We start from the raw sequence: 22,898 nt of genomic DNA on the forward strand, positions 1-22,898 counted from the left end.
CCATATAAAAATATCTAGCCAAATATCTGCCGTTTTTTAATTTTTATTTATTTATGTTTTTTTTGTTTTTTATTTATGAAAAACAGAATATTTGGCTCTGCGGACCACGGCGAAAAGCCGCCATTGTGACATGAAATGTTAGGTAAACACAGGTGTTTCCAACAACTTTAATGAAGGTTTTGTGCTTTTAAGGTCTGAATCATAATTAAGATGATAACACCTGTGTTCATGTCATAACGTCCTGCTGTGAAAAAGGCATAACCATACTATAGGATCGATATATTAAAAACAGTTGTAGCGGCTAGTAAAATTATTTGTTTTCTAACTTTTCTTTTAAACTTCTGTTTCTCTCGTCTTCGCTTTCGTTTTAGCTACGAGTCCTTAAACTGGCAGCGTAGCACAGCGTTTTATGAAGAAATAGGCAACCCTAGCTTCAGAGGATTTAACATTCCCTCAAAGAAATGGGGACTGACATGAGAGCAAACATTTAATCATCTTCTAAAAGTCGGTCTAAAATAAATACTGGGGCCAGAGAGAGAGGAGAAAATGTCATGTCTAATCACCGTCCTCGTAGTTTTTCAGATAGTAGTCTGGTCCCGGCCCTCTGAACTTGGCGAGGTTCTTCTGGTTGTTGAACTGCAGGAAGTCTGTTCGCTTTCCACCAAAGCGCAGAAACGCGGGCGACAGGCCTCGCGCCAGGGTCACGAGCCGCTTGGAGCTGCGGATATGGGACAAAAAGAAAACACTTCAGCAACTGGGTGGTTTTTACAGACTAGACTCACACGTTAAAACTGCTAACCTGTGTACATTTATAACGAGGGATATATTTGTTAAAGTCAGTAAAAAGTCGTCGTTCTCTGTGATCGTCCTGTCTCCCGTTCTTCAGTTCCGTTTACTTCAGACCATCCAGCTATTAAACAGATTAGCTACAGAAGAAATTGGATTTTCCCGTAACTGCTAATTTGCTGCAGGTCTATCATAAAACTTTTTCCCCTCGTCTGCAGACCCACGACGCATTTGGCAGCCACTACAGCAGGTAGTACAAGGCCATAAGCTGATGAACAAAGGATTAAAACGACACACACACATGCTTTGTGTAGTTGACGAACAATTCTATCCTCAATATTTTAAAAATATTTTTCCCAACTAACTTGCTGTTTCTTTACCTATTTTCTTTCATACACTCAAGCTGCCTTTTACTTATTCATGTTCTTTATTCACGTGAAATAGAGGCCGATCAAAAGGAGCGTGTAGTCCATACAAAGCTATTCAAGCTAAGTTCATATTTAGTGAGTATGAAGTTTTCATTTTTTTAAAAACTAATTCATAGTATAGAGAGAGACTTCTACTTTGCTCGATTGTCAGTCTAAACCACATAATCCAGTTCAATTATGAAAAATGCGGAAACGGCCCACGAGTCTTACTGAATTTTTAATTTTGGTTGATCACACATATGAATCCTCGTCATTTCAATGTAAGGGTAACAAACAACAATACGAACTACAATAATAATAAATATAAAAATCAAAGTTGGAACAGTGGTTAGGTGACACGTAGAAGTGTAACGGCTATGTGAATAAAATATCAAATGTTGTCATATATTTACTGTAAAATAATAACCGAGAATGGGCCACGCGCGGATTAAGATGTGCTCATTCTTTGTCACTGAGTGATTTCCAGTTTATATAAGAAGCTGTACCGAATAACATTATCTGGCATTACTCAATACATGTCATAGCGGGCCAGAGACTTCTTAGGGTATTGTCAGTGTGTTTAGTTTAAACACACTTTAAAGTTATTATTGAAAGTCTGGGTTTTAATAATGCTGCGCTTCATTAGCCAAAATATTGTGACAGTGGCGCGGGTCGTGGTCTCAGTCTGTGCTTTCCTCCAACTGTTCAGAGAAATACTCAGGGTGAAAAGTCAGCAGTAAATAAATAGTTACCCTTCATTATTAAAAAAAAAAATGCAACATAGCTGCCATTGGAACCAGTCGATCTGTTCTTTTAGTTATTTTCAGAAGGTGAAAAGTAGATTGGCTAACTTATGAAAGTGACATTTTGCATTTTAGATTTAGATAGACATTAGATCATTTTTATCAAATCTTGATGCAACAGTGCACACTGTAGACTATAACAGCTGCAACCTAAATGGACAGTTTTTGAAGGAATCGTCCACTCTCAGTGTAGTCTTTTTTAAAGTTAAACTTTGCGAACCTCAGTCAGAATCAGTATGGAGAACTGGACTGCTTGGTTCCCGGAGTGAGAAGGAAACGTGCTGGATCGATCCATGACAACTCAGACAACGTGGCTGCGTGCGTAATGAATAAAATAACCTCCAAATATTTTAGAGGAGGGCACCCATATAGATCGATGTAGACGACAAGCAGGAAAGGGTTCTTTTGTACCTCAGAAAGTCCAGCCATCCGTCTCTGATGATCGAGGGGTCCAGTTGGAGAGAGAGGAAGTTTTCGTTGAGGACTCTGATTGAACTGCGGGTGTTGACATCCAGGAGAACCAGCGTCCTCTCCAAGAAGCCTTGGCGCTTCCCAGCGACTGCAGGTCTCTGATACGTAGAGGAGGACGAGAGCACCGACTGCACCATCAAAATAAGCAACGATGCCAGCCACAGGGAGGGCCATGGGAATACGCGCGGACAGGATTTGGGCATCTTCTTGGTTTGGAGAGCAGGGGGATCAGTGTGCGCAAAGAAGCTTAAAGGTGGAAAGAAATCAAGCACTAAACAAACTCTGCTTCCGAGGAGTTCGATGGCGGTTCTATACCTCGGTCTCATCGATCTGGATCTGTCTTCCTGTCTAGCTGTCTCACCCCCTCCGCCCCTGCCCCCCGCCCCTCCGAGTATTTCTGGGAGCTGCACGCAAGAGCGCACGCCCCGAGCCAGCCTTTCCCGTTGTGAGAGCAAGAACTGGTAGGAGGAGAGAAGACAGTACCGCCCCTCTAAGGTTCTCCGAGGTATGAGGACAGACTACTCGAAAGTCTTCCCAGTTCACAAGTATAAGAATTTAGTCTTACGAACTATGATTGCAGTTTTTTTTCCTAAACACCGAATACAGAGGTTATTGTTTTCTGAAGAAACTGACATTAATCGTTGTTTCTTAAAACGCTGTTATAATGGTAAAATCAAAATCAGATTTTGTAGAAAACTCGAGTTCAGTCCAGTAATTAAGGTATACTCAAATACCAACAAGTAAGAAAAGTACACATTTAGAACCGATTAAGTCCTTTGGGCGAGGATAAAAGGCTTTTTTCCTTAAAAATGATAAGCCATGGCGGCTGGTCCTTTCGGAAAGATAATAATCAATCATTTAAAAAAAAAAAAGCTGAAGAAAAGCAAAACTTGGATTAAATGTATGCAATACTGTCATATGAAAAAAATAATTTTAGAATAACCATATTGATAGCGCAATGGGAGACTGTATAAAGATCTTCCAGAAGTTGTGCTTAGACTCACCTAAATTCAGGCTGACCGTACGCAGGCCTCTAATCGCCTGGCCAAACTGAAAATCTCAGTTGTCCATCATAAGAAATTATTACAGCAGAGACGTTTTACGTCGTATTTCTTAAACTAAACGTTCCAGCAAAAAGTCGAAAATATTAAAAGTAAAAGAATCTCGAGGCTGTTGTTCAAAAAAACAAAAATTCAGCTTCAAAACAAAAACAGATCTTTTCAGCAGCATAACTCATGATCATTGCAAAGGCTCTGCTTTCTTGACAAATAGATTATTGATTGCACATTTTAGAGATGGCACTTGGAGATGCCAGTCTGGATATTTGGCCTCTTTTCAGAAGCATTCAAAACCAGTTTGGGATGTAAGTCTTCGCACATGGAACTTACCTATAAATTCTTTATATGGCTTTAGTCCAGATGTTCTTGGGATACTTGTGAGCAAGCACACACCAACCAAAGTGCAGGCTACTGCGCTTCCCCCCATCCGCTTATTTCTTTTTTTCCAGGGCGCAATGCGCCAAGCTCTCCTCAGGCGATTGTCGTTTAAGGTCACTGCTGTCTCACAGATGAGCAACGAAGTACTTAAGAGAAAAAATGCACAAAGTTAAGCTCAATTTAATCGTTTCTTTCCGGTATACAACACCTACTCACGAATCCACGAAGCCACAACACAGAATCATCCAAGCAGTCAGGCTTTAGGTTTAGGGACACAAAAGTTCCCCACAAAGCAGATTAAAAGATTTTATTTGGTACAAAGTGGGCTGATATTTCTTAGTGTCGCTCACGAGTGTCAGAAACTCTGACGTAACGTTCTCCGTGGGGTGGTAGCCTGTTTTCTCCGGCCTGTTAGAAGAAGCAGACCCACGGTCAACAAGAGCAGCAGAAAAGCACAAAGTCTGATTTTCCGCATTTCTTCATATTGTCAGTTGGCGCAGATAACATCATAATTAACATGCGCTTTCAATTCAACCACAGTTTTAGTTTTCAGTGGAAAAATATTTAACATTTTTATAATTAGATCTCAAATGCGTTTTGGGACATCTATCTCACCCTTGAGGATATTTTATTCTAAAAGAAGGAAAACGGAACCTTTAGCCTATCGAAACAGCACTATCATATAATATTCTAAGAGGAAATGGCATGGATAATGAGGATGAGTACGCAGGAAATTTTTGTCTATTATATTTTCTCTTTGCTGTTGTTTTAGTGAATGTTAAACTCCTTTACGGCCTACCGATCGACTGTACTGCTGAAATTTGAAAACGGTTTGGTTTGTTGTTTTTGGATTTGAAACTCAAATTTAAACCAAACAAAACAGCACGGTGACTTTTTACACTCTCAGCTTCTCCACGGGCCGGTATAAAAAGAAGTGAAAAATGCACAAGTTATATATAAAGTTATGTTGTTAACTCTAAGCTGTCAGTGGAAGAAGAAAAACTTTCTAGGAAAATATTAAATCAGTTAAACATATTCAGTGAGGGAAAATAGTCTGCTACTATTACAATAGACTAGTTCTTCGATCAAATCTAACCTACTCTAATTTCGTATTTAATAATTTGAAGGGAGAGTTTAATCATGATGTGCGGTAATGTTCTCGTTGCTTCTTTTGAATGTAAACTTTACAATAGTTTGTTCAGGAAATGATTCGCAGCTTTAATTAAACTGAGTATTTTTCTGTCTGTTTTGTGTTTAATGTTAAAGACACTGCTGCTGTATAAAAATCAAGATCTGTTGCTGCAATCATGGGAAATTATTGCTTTGTGAGGGGAAAAAAAATTACTGACCGCAGCAGAAAAGCAGCACGAGTTATATCATTCATCCAGCAGGGTGTTTGAATAAAAGAATAGAGCATAGAGACGTTTAAAAACTTTCTAAGCAGAATTAGGTTTAGACAAATACACTGAATCATCAGAGCATTTTCGGCGACTTTTGTTGGGCGGACTCAATGGCCTCCAATGCGTTTATTTTGATCGATCGTGAAAAATATCTCATGTAAAACATATATGGTCGACATATTCATACATCAGCATAATCCTTAACGATGCGAATTTTTTTATACGCATATATTTTTTGGTTTTGTTTGGCAAACTATTTAATGTGTAATTTTATCAGGAAAATTCTCTGTCATTCTAGGATGACAGTTGGAGTGACAGTTTTATAACTTGTTTTGCTGTTTTTTGTCGTCTGAGTAAAGTGTAGCAATGACTGTTTGCCCTTTGCGCCTTCAGTTTTCTGCATCGTAAATCCCACAAACCGGTCACCGAACTGAGATGCGTTAGATCTGAACCAGCTGATCACTGAACTGTACATAATAATAATAATAATAATAATAATAATAATAATAATAATAATAATAATAATAATAATAATAATAAAAATAATAATGGTAGTAATAATAATTATAATGATAGTAATAATAATAATGATCTGTGGGACTTGATTGTAATTATTTATTTGCAACTTAGTTTGTTTTTACAAAAAATACCAAACGAACAAACAAGAACAATCCTCTTCATGTCAACATTTAAACGTCATGAAAGTCAGTAAAACGTTGTTCCTTGTCATATAATCTTTAAACAGAGGCTAATATTTCCAAAGCGTATAGAAGTTAAAAGTGATATCTATAATATATACATATATATTTACATATATATGAAATGTGTGAGTGTTCTTTTAAAGTAGATTTAGATACAGCGACACTTTGTTTTAATTTGTTAAGGGATGCGGTTACTGAAACACAAACTATTATAACAGAGATTTTAGAAACACATTACATTTATGTGTTTATCCTGAAAGGCAACAAAACACCGAAAACAGGTGGCGATGCTGCCATCTAGTGGGGAGTTTAAAATTGTAAATGAAAAAATTACTAAAAATAATAATGAAGTCTGAGCTCTGCACTAACGCACAAACTGGCACACAACACAACGCAGCATTTCTTTCTATTCATTTGCTTACTTGATACACATCCCAGTTTTTCTCATTTAGTTTCTTTTTTGTATTCAGCTTGTATATCTCTACTATTTAGCAAGTAAATATCTTCCTCTGGCGTAGCTGTAGGGGCTCTATCGCATGAATCATAAATGATTGGGCATTTCCTGCTTTCTATTTATAGAAATCAGCAGAAAGCAAATAAGCGAGGCTTACGTCAGGATTTGTCATTTATATTTAAGGTGCCAGCTCACAAACACACACTTGAATTCCTCTCTCTCTCTCTCTCTCTCTCTCTCTCTCTCTCTCTCTCTCTCTCTCTCTCTCCATGTTACCCAGCTGCTCCATCCATCCCATCCGCAAACCACGTGACCCAGTTCTCCCGTGTCCTTCAGCGGCTCATTCAGCATGATGGCTGCGGATGCTGCGGATGCTCTCTGCAGCATCCTGCATCCGCGCCGGCTCTCCCTCCTCTTTCTTACCGTCACCATCTCCTCCCTGCCGGCCAAGACAACGGCGCTGCTCGGCGTCCGGCCTGAAGACACCCAGAGCGGAGAACTGTCCGTGCAGGACGGGATACTGAGGGCTATCGAGGGGACCCGCTTCATGCTGAGGGTTTACTACTCCGCTTCTCCAGGTACCGAAAATCCCAACAGCCTGAACATCAGCGGCAGACCGGACGCAGCACCTGCCGCCCCGTGGATCGCGTTTATAGAAGAACCAGGTGGGGACAGTGGAGATGCAGAAAGTCCGCTTCTGTCCAGGGGGAATCCATGCGAAGAGGAGAATGCCCGGAGCTCAGACATCGAGCTGCTGGGTTCCTTCAGATCCACCTCAAGTCATAACTCAGTCTTAGTGGAGCTGCTCGCCAAAGACCTGCGCAGAGACGAGGTGATCAAATACTACTCCATGTGCGCGTTCGATGGAGTGAAATGGGAGCACTTGAGCACCAAAGACTTCTGGTTGGCGGTGGTGGAGAGACCTCCAGAGGCAGATGCTTGGCTGCAGGCAGGAGTCTCTGTGCTCTTGTTGGGGCTGTCTGCTCTGTGCAGCGGGCTGAATATTAGCATGCTGTCTCTGGACCCGGTCGAGTTGCGGGTCCTGCAGAACAGCGGCACAGAGAAAGAACAGAAATACGCGCGAAAAATAGAGTCAGTGCGTAAACATGGCAACTACATCCTTTGCACTGTGGTGCTGGGTAACGTGCTTACAAACACGTGTTTTGTGGTGTGGATGTGCCAGATCTTAGGAATGACCGCTCTCTCCACTGCCTCATGCACTTTGGGGATATTTTTTATTGGCGAGATTTTACCTCACTCGGTGGCATCCAGGCACAGTCTCGCCATCGCATCCAAGACCCTGTGCGCGACCCGCCTGTTGATGCTGATATTTTTCCCCATCGCCTACCCGGTCTCCAAGATTCTGGACATTATGCTGCACCAAGAGATCAGCAACTTTTACACGAGGGAGAAACTGGTGGCCATGCTGCGTGTCACAGACCCCTACCACGACCTGGTCAAAGAGGAGCTCAACATTATCCAGGGAGCCCTGGAGCTTAGGACCAAGACCGTAGAGGATGTGCTGACACCGCTGTCAGACTGTTACATGCTGTCCTCAGATGCTGCGCTGGACTTCTGCACCATGTCGGATGTGATGCAGAGCGGTTTCACACGCATCCCTGTTTATGAGAACGAAAGGTCCAACATTGTAGACATCCTTTTTGTCAAAGATTTAGCCTTTGTGGATCCTGACGATTGCACTCCTTTGAAAACAATTACTCAGTTTTACAAGCATCCCATGCACTGCGTCTTCAGTGACACCAAGCTGGACGTGATGCTGGAGGAATTTAAGAGAGGTAACTCACTTCACTTTAAATCATATCAGAGGTTTGGTCTCTGCAGTCTTCATATCTCCCTGTGTGTCCTGTCTAGGACCTCTACACAACTTATGAGTAAGAAGTCAGCTGAGCATGTGAGGCGCCATATGTTTTAAAGCAACCTCCCACCAGTTAGGAGTTAAATGTTCTTTGAAGTGACTGTGCACTTAAGAACTACATTTTCAGTCCAGAAGTCAATGTATACATCAGCCCATTGGCTCAAAGTGGGCCTGCCAGTAAAGCCCTTTGATCCCCAGAGCAGTGAGAGACATATGTGAAATCTGATACTGTGTCACACAGTGTGTTTGGTTCAGCTAGAGTTTAGAGGCTACCATAATAGGGTTATCTTAAGAATTTATGTGATGAGAGAGATTTAAGTCGCCTTCCCATGACAACACTGTGAACTTCATCTGGCCCCAGGCTCGGTACCCATTTCTATGCAAGTATCAGTTATCGGCTCCTCACTTAAAATGCTTGAAATGCTAAACTGTATCAAAAAAGGAATTTTGCACGATTTGCCTACACCAGAATTCATCTTTCTCTCTTCTCTGATAGCCATCTTTGCTGATAAGTGAATTGACAGCATTGCCGCACATGCAGTGATAACATCAGTTTACTATAGAGGAAAAGTGCATTGCCTCTCTTTAGGGACTATGTTCAGTCTTGATAACATTAAATATGATTCAGATTTAGCGCTCAGTAGCAAAAACCTCTGACTCCTCGACTGAAAGTGTCACATTGTAAAATAAAGACACACTGCCACAGCTGTTATGCAAGGAAATCTGTTTTATAGACAAAGAAAGGGCAATACATGTCTGCTGAATGCAGCTGGCCTTGGCAAGATAATGAATTATGTTGCCACTTACAGTTCAGGAGGTCCACTACACTTCACCTTGCCTGGGATTATGAAATATAGCTTTGGTCTGGCACAAGTGATCCATGAGCTCACACTTGACCCACATGTGTGTCAGCATCGCTTGTGTGTCTCTCTTGGGTGTGAAGCCTGGTTTCACCTTTAAATTATTTGTGCACACTTAATTGTCAGCCCACTGTGACTTTGAAGTTCCTTCCACTCTGTAGGTCATCGCCAACCAACCCTGCAGAGCAACCATGAAAAATTCAGCTCCAACCTTTCCCTTCCTCTCTCACCTCCCTCCGACTTTGCTTTCATGGCTAAAAGCCTCCTGCTGGTCAGGAAGCCTGGCTGGAAGCTGTGATGATGTCTCACTGAGATGGTTGGTGGGCAGAGGTGAGGTCTGTGTTAGAGTAAAGAATGGAAATGTCACCAGGAAGATACTATCGTCTGCAAACATACTGTTGAATGGAGAACTTAGCCATGCAGACAGTTAGCATTTTTCAGTTTTTCAGGCCTCATAAACATTCAAGTTGAAATAGAAAGATTCTCCAGTCTCAGCTACAATTATCTTTTTTATTTTTTAAAGTTGTTTGGTAAAAAGGTGACAGAGCAAGTGAAAAGATAATGCAATCAAACAAGCAAAAATCTATCAGACAAATATAAGTCTTTCCAAAATCGATAGCAAAGAAGCTGCTTTTCTTGTGGATGTTCATGCTGAAAAAAAACCCCCTTTATGATTGCACAGCAACTCAAAAATGCTTTCTACAGTGTTCTTTAGAGGCATGTTTTTCTTTGTCAGCCATCAACAAAGAGAATACTTAATGACCACAACCTCAGACAATTCAACACGAGATACAAAATTCTGCAAACATCTAAAATAAAAAAGATGGAATGCACTTTACAAAAACATACAAAAGGAAGGCCGGGGGAGTCGTGGAAAGCAAATCCTAAGGATTGTTGAAATAAACATCAGGCTCTATCCAAATGAAAGAGGAAATACCAGAGAATAAAAAGAAACAGTTCATGAGTCAAAGCATACCACCTCATATGTCAAGCATAGTGGTATTGCTCTTATGGCTTGGGTGTGTATGGCTGCCAAATGAACAGGCACGCTGGCTTTTATTTATAACTGTCTATTTATTCATTCTGCTGGTGAAGGGCCAGGATAAGTAGCCTGCTCACTCTGAATCATACGCATCAAAACTCTCAGGGTGAATTTTTATCATGCAACAGGACGGTTATTCTAAACACATGACAACAAAGAAATTTTCAGGGTGAAGAGGTGGGATATCCTTAGCTACCAATAAGCAGAATCAACTGATTCCTGAAGACCAGAATAAAAATAGTAAGACTTCACAATGAGTATGGCTCGTTTGAAGATGGCTGCAGTAAAATCCTGGAAAGCTTTACCATGGCACCTTCTTGTGTTTGTGGGTCAGAGCCTTCAGGCTGCAAAAGATTTTAAATATGACAATTATTATGTTATCGTTCATATTATTTGTGAACATCCAACCCTTGGAAAGTACACTATAAGAGGATTACATTCCCAAACAGTTGCTCGTATATTGATGCAAGCCTGCTCAATGTAAAGCATTTGGCAATCAAATTGACTGAGCTGATGTACGAAACCTGAACAGAGCAGACTTCCATTTATACATTTAGGCTTTTGCAGCCAGTGTTTTATGCTGCTGTAAATATTAGATTTTTATTAGGAAAAGGCAAGGTTATTATTCTTATATTATTCTTAAGTAATAGTAGCAGCACCCCTATAAAAACACTGCATTATAAATTTTACTAGAATGCATTAAAGATAATAGGTTTTTCCTTTTAATATTGCTTTTGGTTGAACTCTAAACAACATTATATAGATTTATAATACATTTATCATGTGTGTGTGTATATATATATATATATACACACACACACACACACACAAAGTAAAGACTTGTATCTAAAAACAGAACCGAATAGATTCAATTACACATATTTTGGAAAATAAGCCACTTTAATACAGCATCATCCCTGCAACGACTCAATAGAGTGAATGTCACAAGAAGTCAACGCCGCAACTACACTACAAAAAATAGGCTCAGACTCAATTAACAAACCACAGAAGGTAGACACAGTTTAAACCAACTGTTTTCATAAGCTGTTTGTGCACCAGTGTAGAGGAAAATTACTGCTCCGGAGACATAAAATGAAATATTTTATTCCAGATCTCATTTTGGCTTTAATGCTGTGGTTAAATAAGCAGATAGAAATAGGTACAAACATGCACAATCTAAAACACAGTTTTCTAACATAGACTGACGGAGCCACAGAAAGTGGTAGAGGAGAAACGTTTTGCAAAAGGGACAACCATGGAGGACCCAGTTTTGCTCCGGGCATGTGTGTCTGCGTGTGTGAGTAAGTGTGCGTCATTCTGCAAGAGTATTATGTAACATATGAATGATGTAATGCGGTGCCCAGGCACATCAGCAGCTGAGAGCAAATCCGTCGCTGACTCACCTGAGCTCTGCAGAGACATAGACCTGAGTGAGTGCAACCTCACCATCTCAGTCAATCCCTCACAACCCAGAGGTTCATGTTTGGATATGAGTGCCAGTCAGTCAATCAGATTTTTTTTTTCTCTTGTTGCAGTGGATTAAAGCATTTGATCCATTTTATCCCTTGGCGGTGATCCCCTAAATCGGCCCATCTTATTTGAGCCACAGATTTTATTCAAAGTGAGGCTGGAGACTTTTTCATGTGTCTGTTGGAACCTGTGGTCTAGTGACATCATTTTGGTTAGGTAACTTATTTGGTCACCAGACTAACTCGTGTTGATGAAAGCAGAACAGACTGATGAGTTCAGCATATTTCAACATATCTGATTTTTAAGTGAGTGGAACAGAAAATAATGATAATAAAAAAAAATATCAATATAGAGCAACTTGTTTGTGTTGATAATTTTTTTTTTTTTAACTTTTCTGTCCTTGTATGTTCAAGTTTGGTTGCGGCGTTGACTTCTTGTCACATTCGCTCTATCGAGTTGTTGCAAGGATGATGCTGGCGAGCTACGTCATTGTGTCCGACAGGCTTGTCGCGTTCAGCTAAACACAGTCGCAGTGAGCCCTCGGTTTGCTCATGGATGTGTACAGATGTGCTGTGGGTGTGTGTACGTGTGGGCATGAGTGTTTACCGAGGCGGCAGCAGCATGGGCAGTTTATTCAGCAGATGCAGGCATCCCCAGACTGATTGTGTAATCTCTGTGTTTACGTAAGGAAGCCAAGTCTTCCAACTGTCAAAGTGTCTGGAGACTAATCCCCCAATGTCCACTTTCTTTTTGTCTGAGAACACAAACAAGGGCAAGTCTGGCATTGAAGTCATTTTCAATTTAACCTCTGGGATAGATCCCTCAGGTTTTTAGTTGGTGAATTAATGCTGATTTTCATCTTGACTGCACAGAGCCAGTTGGAGGCTGTTGACTGGAGTTATTTTTATCTGCTCACTTTGCCTCTCAGCACATTGCACGAGCAGTTTTTAGCCCGAGCTCCCATTTTGAAAACATTCTAACCTGTCCTCTTCTCTTTTCTGATGACTGCAGGAAAGTCCCACCTCGCAGTGGTGCAGCGGGTGAACAGCGAAGGCGAGGGAGACCCCTTCTATGAAGTGATGGGCATCGTCACCCTTGAGGACGTTATAGAGGAGATCATCAAGTCTGAGATTGTGGATGAGACAGATCTGTACAGTATGTATAAACATAGTGTTTATGAAGCTCTGCATCAGGGCTATCTTATTGCTTCCAGCTCCCCTACTGAGAAGATTTTCGCTTAATTTATTGCAGCAGCTGTCACATTTTGTTCAGCTTTGTGCTCTCCAGCAGTCACTGGAAAATGCCCAGATAATCAGCATAAATTCCCATACCAGTTATTAGGACTGCAACTAATAATGCTGTAGTATGAATTGTGAATGGGTTGGAATGGAATGGGGTTTTTTGTGGTCCATCTACTTTGCTATTTTCTCATCCCGCTATTGGTTCCACCTTCTCTCCCCTGTTGTTCCCAGCTCCTTCCTAATTCTTAATTAAATAATGTGACTAAATGACCCAGTCTCTTCAGATAATCGCCATAATCCCCTTATTTTTTAATTGGCTGGAAACACTCTCCACGGATTCAAATGAATTCAAATGCAAAGCTCCCTTCATTTCATATCTAGTCCAGTCTGCACCTGCTTTCGCTCACTGAATTTTAGTTTCCTTTGTTATTCTCCTGTACATTTTCACAGCAGTCCCTGCTCTCAGAAGACAGCAAGATATAATATAAGTGTGCTGCAGTTGAAATTATATACAGTGTCTAAAGCAGTTTCTGTGAGTGGTGCACCTGTGTGTCTGCATATAATGTTTGTGTGTTTATATATAGCACGAGGGACCTAATCTCTTCGAGCTTTGTCATACAGTTTTTTCATGAACCCAGCTGTTCTAGAAATAATATTGTAGCAATAATGCATTTAATGAAAAATATATAAATATATATATATATATATATATAATACTCTGCAGAGGATAAGCCAATTTATCAGTCAGAGGTTACAGCACTGGATAATCTCCAGCTCTGTACAGCTTTAGATGAATATACTAAGCATGCTGGATATAGAAGTGCACCAATTAATTAGTGCCACATCAGAGTAGTTCCTAATTAATTATAGTGCAAACAAAAACAATGACCTCGCTCTGCATATATGGCACATTAAGTAATTAAACCTAATTAATGAGGTAAGAACTCTTTAGCTTCTCTAACCTATCATCAGAGAAAATGCTACATTTTTTTACGCACTTTCTCGGATTTGTTTCTGTTCATAGCTGATAATCGCACAAAAAGGCGCGTGTCCAACCATGAAAGGAAACAGCAGGACTTCTCTATCTTCAAAGTGGCAGAAAATGAGCTGAAGGTGAAGATCTCGGCCCAACTGTTGCTTGCAACACACCGTTTTTTGGCTACAGGTAGCATTTGTGTGTTTGTCTCCATGAGCTGAATGCTAAGCATTTGCAAATAACATGAGAACAAAGGCCAGGGGACGTGGTGTTTCTCCCTTGACTTGTGTTGTTTCACAACAGAGGTGGAGCCCTTCAGGCCGTGTCACCTGTCAGAAAAGATCTTGCTGCGACTGATCAAACATCCCAGCGTTGTGCAGGACCTAAAGTTCAACCCCAAGAACAAGCACGCTCCTCAACACTACCTCTTCCAGAGAAACAAACCTGTTGACTACTTCATCCTGATCCTGCAGGTACTTCTAAACTGATAAAAAAAAAAGGGTTTGAATAAGAATTAGGAAGCAAGCAACAATTATCTGTGTGCTCAGCATTGTTCTGGCAGTGAATTTGCATTTGAATGTGCATTTTTCCCTGCGTGGGACGCTCCATTAGATGAGTAATCAATTGACTGTTCACATTATTAGCGCAGTGCTCAAACCTAATCCATGTAAATGGCTGTGTTAATCTTGCAGGGACGGGTGGAGGTGGAGATAGGAAAAGAGGCTCTTCGGTTTGAAAACGGAGCATTTTCCTACTATGGCATGCCAGCGGTCATCCCACCACTGCCTATTGGTAATTCACTGGAAATATGAAGCAATATGGATGAGTAATTTTGAAGGATCTTGCATGATGAAAACATGCAGTGCATTGGGGGAGGTGAAGTGTATTTCCTGCCTTAATGCCACCCTGTGTCTGTATAGTGTCAGCCTGCTGAGCAGCAGCAGCCGTGGGAAGTAAGTAATTAAAAGAAGAGATTTCAGAGAATTTCCCAGTGGAAGGACATGACCTGCACAGGATTATATGAAATCCAGCTAAGACTGCAGAGCAAGTCTTTTGCTTTCTCTCCCTGGTTTCTTGTGGCGGTAGTGTGTACATTTTTTACGTGTGATGTTCAGGGTGAGTTTAAGCTATTTGCGAGGCCTCATTAAAAATCTGAAAATCCCTACTTAGGACATTTCAGAATTTTCTCTCAAACAGCTGCACAATCATCACATCTCAAAAGAGCAGCTTTTTACAGTTTTTTTTTCTCTCTTTCCGACTCATCGCTCTGCATTGAACTGACAAAAATAGCTTTTCTCGCTATTACACTAGACAGTGCTGAACACAAAAACAGGCAGAAAACAGTGTAGATGAATTAAAAGGACCTGCATGACCTTCCGTAAAGCATGCTCAGTTACTATTCAAATACAATTTTACTGCTCTCTTGTAAAGCAAGAGAGTGAGTCACTTAAAATGCATTTGGGGTTCAAAAATGACTTCATTTTCCAAGCATGAGGTAAAAGATGAGGGTGGCCAGTGCAGCATACAGCACCATGGAGGGTCCTGTTGGACCACTTCACCCACTGTGTGAGCAAAAGTTGCAGCACAAGGGCTCAGTTTTTGACTTTTGCCTGTATTTTTAAGTTGTTACACACGAATCACATCATGAGAACGATTGTTGACGCTTTTAATTTTTATCAGTCCTAGAAGTCTTTTTTTAGCCTATTTTTCTGACAAAGACATTACCCGTGGCTGCTGTGCTACACTGAAATAAGATGATTAAGCCAAGGAGCTGAGCCAGTGTGTGTCTTTAATGTAGGGACAGCAGATTGATTAAATGTGGAAGACTGGCATGCACTGTTGAGATCGTGCCTAATTTCTCTTGACAGATTGCTGGTTATTCATCATTTGTTTTGCATATGAATGGCTCATTAAATGAGGACCTTTTTAACACTGAAGGAAAGAGATTAAAAAAAACATTATTATGCAATGGTTTTATTGTATAATAATAATATAATTTATGTTAGCTACAATTAAAGTACCTCAAGAATAACTAAAACTTGAAGGAGAGTTATGAGATTTGCTAAAATGAGCTTAGAAATATAACTCAAGACTTTTTCCTAACTGACAATTGAACATTTTGTTGAGGTATATAGAAGAAAAAGACATTATAACTTGGACTTGTTTGTGTGAACTCTTTATGCTTATTCTGGTTAAGGATTTTGACCTTTACAAATGATGTATGTAGAAAAAAACAGACCTCAAAATATGTTTCCTTCTTCTGCTCTGTTCAGGTCAGAGGTATAGCTCCCGGGCCAGCAGCCTGAACCAGTCGGATTCATTACTGAGCGGAGGCAGTGTGGGTCAGCTCACTGCAGGTGGAGGGGTCTATTTACCAGACTACTCAGTCCGGCAGCTCACAGACCTGCAGATCATCAAGGTTACAGACGGCTGCACACACATAACCCAGAAAAATATGAAGAAAACCACTGTTATTATAGGCTAAATTAAATCTCTAATTTCCTGCGCACTGAAGGAAAAACTTGGGACCACAAAGGAAGAAAATTTTTAAGCTCCCTCCATTTAATCTTAAAATTTCCCAAAAATGCTTCCGCTGCTGCTGGATTTGCCTTTGATATGTCCTGATCCCCATTTCTGACTGAACACAGACATCCTGTCTCTAACTCTCCCACCACACAGCCTCTTTCCGCTAATCACTGCGGATAATTGAGCTCCTTTTCAAGCATGAATATCTTAACCTTAGATGATACATGTGCCCTCTCACTTCACCTCGCCTCCCTTTTCTTAAACACAGTGCACGTTTCCTCTCGGCCAAATGCGCAACTCTTAACGGTGGCTGCACACACAGATCTAACGCTGATGATAATGGCAGATTTCTTGGCGGCCCACAGATCACCAGAAACCACTACCACAACGCCCTAACGGCCACCAGGATGGACAGCAGCCCACAGACACCAGAAGCGGTGGACACTGATGGCAAAGGGAGGCCTCCGGTCCCAGAGGCCCGCTCACACAGCATCGCCCTCCCCCTCACGCACACACACACTCGACTGGGACTGGCACGCCTTGCACATCTCCATCCCCATGGTGGCCTTCGCAGCACCTCGCAGCTCAATGAAAGAAACCGTATTGTTCGTAAGTAATATAGATGCCTTTATTTAACAAGAAGTCAACTAAAAACTGTAATTTGTTCATGAGGCGACCGTGGCTCAGGGGGTTGGGAAGCGTATCTGTAACCGGAAGGTCGCCGGTTCGATCCCTGGGCTCTCTGTCCTGGTCGTTGTGTCCTTGGGCAAGACACTTTACCCTACTTGCCTACTGGTGCTGGCCAGAGGGGCCGATGGCGCGAAATGGCAGCCTCGCTTCTGTCAGTCTGCCCCAGGGCAGCTGTGGCTACAACCGTAGCTTGCCTCCACCAGTGTATGAATGCGAGAGTGAATGAATAGTGGCATTGTAAAGCGCTTTGGGTGCCTTGAAGAGCGCTATATAAATCCAATCCATTATTATTATGAGATTTTTCTCAGGCAGCACCAGGTTTTTACACCACCTAAACTTGAAGTATGAGGAATTTCCTTGTGTTGGTCAAATTTTCTTTCAAAGAGGAAAACAAGCTTTAAATGCACAAATTGAAGTTTGTGCATCTGAAAGCAGGGATAGAGAATTTTAAAGAAACACCATTGATTCATTTAACTATTTTAAACAAACATACTGATGGCCCGTGATGTGGAAACACAGCTTGATGTTCCCCATGTTGTTATTTGAAGATGAGCTATATAAATAATTATGGCAAAACTAAGAAATTAAATGAAATCAGCTGCTCATAATAATAAAAATTCCATCCTCTAATCGTCCCCTACTTCTTCATAAGTATGCATGTGTGAAATCAGCACATAACTTGGAACAAATAGTTTATTTTATACAGTACAAAGACTTCTGTCCCTGTACACCACTGCAGTGGACTGTAAGTCAACATGTGATTGAACTGCAGACTTTCAACTTCACTTCAAGGGGTTTTACAAAACGTGTGCGCAAACTGTTTAAGAATTGCAGTCATTTTTATACACACTTTCCCAATTTCAGAGGTTCAAAACTAATTGGACATGCTGAAATAAATTTAAAGAGGTTTTTAATACTTGAAAAATGAAAAAACTTGGCTGCCTAGAACACGCCAAACGTTACCAAATGTGTTTGCTCCCTTCAGATTCTCTGCCAGGCCTTTTCTGCAGCTGGTTGTTGCTTGTTTGTGGGTCATTCTGCATTCATCACGCACTGATGAGTTGAGATCAGGTGACTGACTTGGCTATCGAAGACTATCTAATTTCTTCACCTGGAGAAAGTCTTTGTTGCTTTTGCACATAATGAGCGGATAAACAGTGTGGCATGTTCTGGATCATGAGCCCTTTCTCTCCTTCTCCACATTTTTCTCTTCCCACCATAACCATACAAGTTCATCTTGTTTTCATCTGGTCGAGTGATTTTTTTTTTTTCAGCACAGTGCAGGCCCTTTTAGAGGTTTTTTGGCAAAATCTAATCTGATCTTTCTATTCTGGAATGTAAATGATGCTTTGCACCTTGTTGTAAACTCTTGAATTTCCATTCATGAACAAGTCTCTTGATTGTAGGCTTTGACAGTGATACAAAACCTCCTCGAGAGAGTTTTTGACTTGGTTAGATGATGTAAAGTTGTTCTTCAGCTAGGCCTTTTGGTGTTGCTGAGGTTACCAGTGCATTCACTCTTTTTAAGAATGTATCAGATTGTTGCTTTTACCATCTCTGTGAGGTTTTTACTGTCTCTAATGATGCGAAATGATGGTGTTTTTTTTACTTGCATTAACATTTCATTGGGCCTCATATTTGAAATCAGAGAAAAGCTTTAACACAGAAATTCAACACTTTGAATCGGATTCATTCAACATATTTATGGAGGGCACTGACAGACGTAAAGAATGACTCACAAACGGCAAATATTCAAAATGACTCACTCACAGGAGTCGTTCAAATGTGACATCAACCAATCTGTACTTGTTTCGAAGCTTAAAGGGGTCCCGCATACCATCTGTCTTATGCAGTGTGTAGCCCGTCACCCACTTTTGTGTGCTTGTTAGTTCCATTAAGAAATGTCACGGACAGATGGCTCCACTCTGGTTGTCAAAAAAAAAGTGTCTACAGCTTTAAATTACCATGTAAGAATTAAACTTCCTCTGCTAGTTGTAGGTCCTCTTTTTTACTTTTAATCCTACACTGGGTACTATTTTTAATATTCAGCCTCCTCTTGGAGGCCCCCAAAACACTTAAATAATACTAAGCTCTCTAGCTCCCTCTTCAGGTAGAGTTACAAATATGCTGCTTCTCGTTTACTTGTTTAATTTCATTTTACAGGCAGTAAATCCGATGGGCAGAGAAGTCCAAATGATACCGTGTTCCTTCGCATGGATGAGATTCCCTATATCCATGAGGACCGGCCAGAAAGTCATGGAGAGGATGGTGAGTGCCACTCAATACAGCCAACAATCAAACATTTAATTTTTTCATCTTCAAATGAAAAAATTTTTTTTTCCAGAAAACGTTTTTTTCCATAAGTAAAGAGATGCATTCACTGGTCACTTTATTAGATACACCTGTTTCTGTTTAACACAAATATTTTTTCATGTAGCAGTAATTAGGCATGTAGACAATGTCTGGACAACCTGAGCATCAGAATTGGGAAGAGAGGTGACTTGTGTTGCATGGTTGTTGGTGCCAAAAACTGCTGATCCCCTGGAATTTTCCTACATAACCATGAATGATGATCAGAAAAAGAGAAAACATTCAGTGAGTGATGATTCTCTGGGAGAAAATGCCTTGTTGATGTCAGAGTTCAGAGGAGAATGGCCGGTCCCCTTAGTACCAACGTTTATAGGATAATGTGACATGTCACAAATCTCAAATGATGTCAGACTGTTCTACTGAACATGACAGTGAGTTCACTGTACCCAAATGGCCAGCATAGAGCTGAATCCAATAGAGGTCCATTTGGATGTGATGGAATGGGAGATTCATATTGTGGATGTGGAGTCAACAAATCTGCAGCAACTGGGTGGTGTAATCATGATCATTCCATAAAGAATTAAGGCAGTTCTGAAGGCAAGAGGGGGTCCAACATGGTACTAAGTGTACCTAGTAAAGTGGCCAGAGCGTGAATATAGCTCTGTATTTCCTGGTTTTCAAGCTGTGGAGGATGTGTTCATTTTGTTTACTTACGTCACAAGTTAAGGAATCTCAGTTTAAAGCTACTCTACAAAATCTTTTGCAGAACTTGTCACCTAGTGTGGGCCGTGTATCTACGTAGCACCCCCCTCCCTTTCACTCTCGAACTTTCTCCCTCAGATGTGCCTACAGAGTCTCAGCCATCCACCTCTCCCTTCATAAGCTCTTTGTCTCTGTCCAGCTCTGAGGAGAACATTGGCAAGAAGCTATTGCGTAAATTGAGTGAGTAAGCCATTTGTCATGAACACTAATGCGACAGCACTCCCACACATGCTGTCAGATGTGCCCCAACTTTTCTGTCAGACATAGCGACGGTGCCGAGTGTATCTTAGCAACAGGTGATGTGCTACGTCTTTCTCAACAGCCTGCTGCTTCCTGCAAAGCTCATTCTCCAGATGCAACTAAGCCATTCTGGATCACATACAATATAACACAATGACTTTTATCTATTTATTTGAGGCTGTAGTTCTGCTGTACTGTACATCTGATGTTATATTAGTTTGTGACAAGTTTAATTTAAAAGTAGTACAAGTATCATGTTTTTGGTCTTTATAAAAATGAGAGCTGCTGCATTTTCACAACATGTTCTCATCTGTTTCTAGGTAACAAGAGGAGGAAAAAGTCTCGGGATGGAGAAAACAGTTTGGAGGAAGGTTCAGAGCAACAGCCAGTGACGAGCTAGCACAGTGGCATGTAGGAAGAGGGATGACGCACACATCCTCTTCCTCTTTATCATTCACAAGATTAACTACATTAACTACAAACTCTTCGTATACCCCCTTCAACTCTCAGGATACTGAGCCATCTTATCTGCTGTAGCCATCAAAAATACTCAGGTCCCACCCTGGCCCACTTGATGTATAAAGCGTGATTGGACGGATCTAAACAGTAGTATTTGAGTCATCCAGCTTTGCACCAGTGCATCTTTTGTAGTTACTGGTACATCCTTCTTTTATATGTTAGCTCTATCCACAAGGTTAACATTTATTCATAACATTTAAACTGTAACTTGTTTTTGAATTTTGTCACTATAAACCCAACAAGGGCCTTAGATAGTATCTGAGCCAGCTGATACACTGATATTTATTATTGAGTTGTCATGTTAACAAGGCAGTTTCCACACACTGTACTGAAACCACTGTTTGCACAGGGAACTGTCCTAATGTTGCCATAAGGCGGCAAACTACTGCCACACAACCCAACACACACTAACCAGTGGCGGAAATAGAAAGCCAAACAATAAGAGCACAACTTTTTTTTAAGAGAAACATTGTAACTATATACCTATATTTAAAAAAAAAAAAGCCACCAATTAATCCTCAGCTTGAAAGACTACTTGTTGTATTCAGTGACTCAGCAACGTAGAAGGTTATAGTCATATACCTGAGTTTTTATATGGAAGTGTGAGGAAAGTAATTTAAAGATAGCAATATAAGTCCTCCTAAATACTGTAAATCGCTTGGACTTATCACTGCACTCCACGTTCATTCATAAAGTTCATAAATGTAGCTGTAAAGACACACCTTACGTGTTTCTATCAAGCAACCACCATTCCACCTTTTTTCCTCGGTGTCTTCATATTTTAGATAAACAGTCATTAATCTGTTGTTTGATTGCATTCAGTAGAACACATTGTCTTTTGTGCATTTCATAGGGAGCATAGAAAGTTGTCTATGTACAGTTCATTTCGCACAGGGTCACTCACTAAAGCTGCACACACCAATTAAAAATAAGCTAGGGGTTTATGGCATTTGGATCTTTGGGTTTGGGGATCCAGATGAACATTAGGGGCATTACTGAAGAAGAAGTTGCTACTTGCATGTTTCTCTGTGTTGCTTTTACTATAGAATTACCCCCTGCTTTTCCATATGCATGACTACGATGCATGACTAGGCTGCAGTACATTCTCAGCACTGAGACGCTGTTTGACTTTCCTGAATCCTATGTAGATTTTAAGATGGCTTACACATAGGCAGCAGATTTTGGGTTTTAATTGCTAACGTTGAAAAGAATCAGCAAATGCTGCCAGCTAATGGAGAAGCACAAAACAAGGCTGCAGACTTCATTGAAGGTTCCGCTTTAACAGCTACTAATGATGTACACGGGGATTGGGGAATTCAGAGGAAGCACAAGAAGGCTGCTCAAGAAGGAACATTTTAATAAGAAACAGGAAATAATCTCCTACTGCAATAATAAACGAATTGATTCCATTTAAATTGTGAGTTAGTCCCCCAGTGGACTACGCTGATCTCTTTTCTTGAAACCTTGAACCTGAACAGAGGGAGATTTGCCTGACGAAAGCAATATGACATACACTGACGTCAAGCCACCGCCTCTTTTCAAATGCACACAAAGGTGGTGTTCTGGTACGCTCAGTGATTTAATTCAATCTGCCTGGTAAGGCTAAGTACAAAGGTTATTGCACTGCTAAGCTTTTTACAATGACCCCGCTGTACCAAACACGCTGGGGGAGTGTGTTTTGATCTGTTGACTCTAAGTGTGAATCTGGAACTTTAAGGGTGAGGCTTTTACAGAATTTGCAGTTGGTTTTCACCTCTTTATATTTGTAAGGATTGATGTAGTGTTTGTTTGGGGTAAACTAACAAAGATACATTTTGTAATGCAAAATTCAGAGGAATATATTAGCAACCCAAAGATATCAAGAAATGGATCAATCATTCTACACAAGGGTAAATTAATTTATTAATAAATCTACTGGAGTATTGCTC

General features: G+C 40.7%; 2 protein-coding genes across 3 annotated transcripts in view; one reads left to right on the forward strand and one right to left on the reverse strand.

Moving 5' to 3' along the window:
* The window catches only part of hpse2 (heparanase 2), a 50,726-nt gene extending 47,902 nt beyond the window's left edge, over positions 1-2,824 (reverse strand). The window contains exons 1-2 of one of the 2 annotated variants that reach the window (XM_082556769.1): positions 2,408-2,824; positions 564-718 (exon numbers count right to left, since the gene is read on the reverse strand). In XM_082556769.1, the coding sequence (XP_082412895.1) occupies positions 564-718; positions 2,408-2,793 (541 nt within the window). In that variant the 5' untranslated portion in view covers positions 2,794-2,824. Of the gene's footprint in view, positions 1-563; positions 719-1,166; positions 1,891-2,407 lie in introns of those variants that run through there. The other variant, XM_082556770.1, reaches the window with a different exon arrangement.
* On the forward strand, positions 648-22,894 carry cnnm1 (cyclin and CBS domain divalent metal cation transport mediator 1). The gene is made up of 12 exons (XM_082556768.1): positions 648-1,036; positions 1,231-1,289; positions 6,739-8,254; positions 12,718-12,861; positions 13,972-14,112; positions 14,227-14,396; positions 14,616-14,715; positions 16,197-16,342; positions 16,815-17,058; positions 19,303-19,407; positions 20,290-20,391; positions 20,772-22,894. The coding sequence occupies exons 3-12, from the start codon at positions 6,808-6,810 to the stop codon at positions 20,849-20,851; spliced, it is 2,679 nt and encodes an 892-aa protein (XP_082412894.1). The 5' UTR covers positions 648-1,036; positions 1,231-1,289; positions 6,739-6,807; the 3' UTR covers positions 20,852-22,894.
* Positions 22,895-22,898: the final 4 nt, after the last annotated feature.

The sequence above is a fragment of the Aulonocara stuartgranti genome, assembly GCF_965226115.1.
Source record: "Aulonocara stuartgranti genome assembly, chromosome: 13".
Lineage (NCBI taxonomy): Eukaryota > Metazoa > Chordata > Actinopteri > Cichliformes > Cichlidae > Aulonocara > Aulonocara stuartgranti.

What these genes read in the sequence shown, in the direction of transcription:
- cnnm1 (XM_082556768.1), top strand. Translation starts at nt 6,808, where the DNA reads ATGATGGCTGCGGATGCTGCGGATGCTCTCTGCAGCATCCTGCATCCG. An exon ending in GCTGGAGGAATTTAAGAGAG is followed by an intron (nt 8,255 to 12,717) that starts GTAACTCACTTC and finishes TGATGACTGCAG; the next exon opens with GAAAGTCCCACCTCGCAGTG. An exon ending in CATCCCACCACTGCCTATTG is followed by an intron (nt 14,716 to 16,196) that starts GTAATTCACTGG and finishes TGCTCTGTTCAG; the next exon opens with GTCAGAGGTATAGCTCCCGG.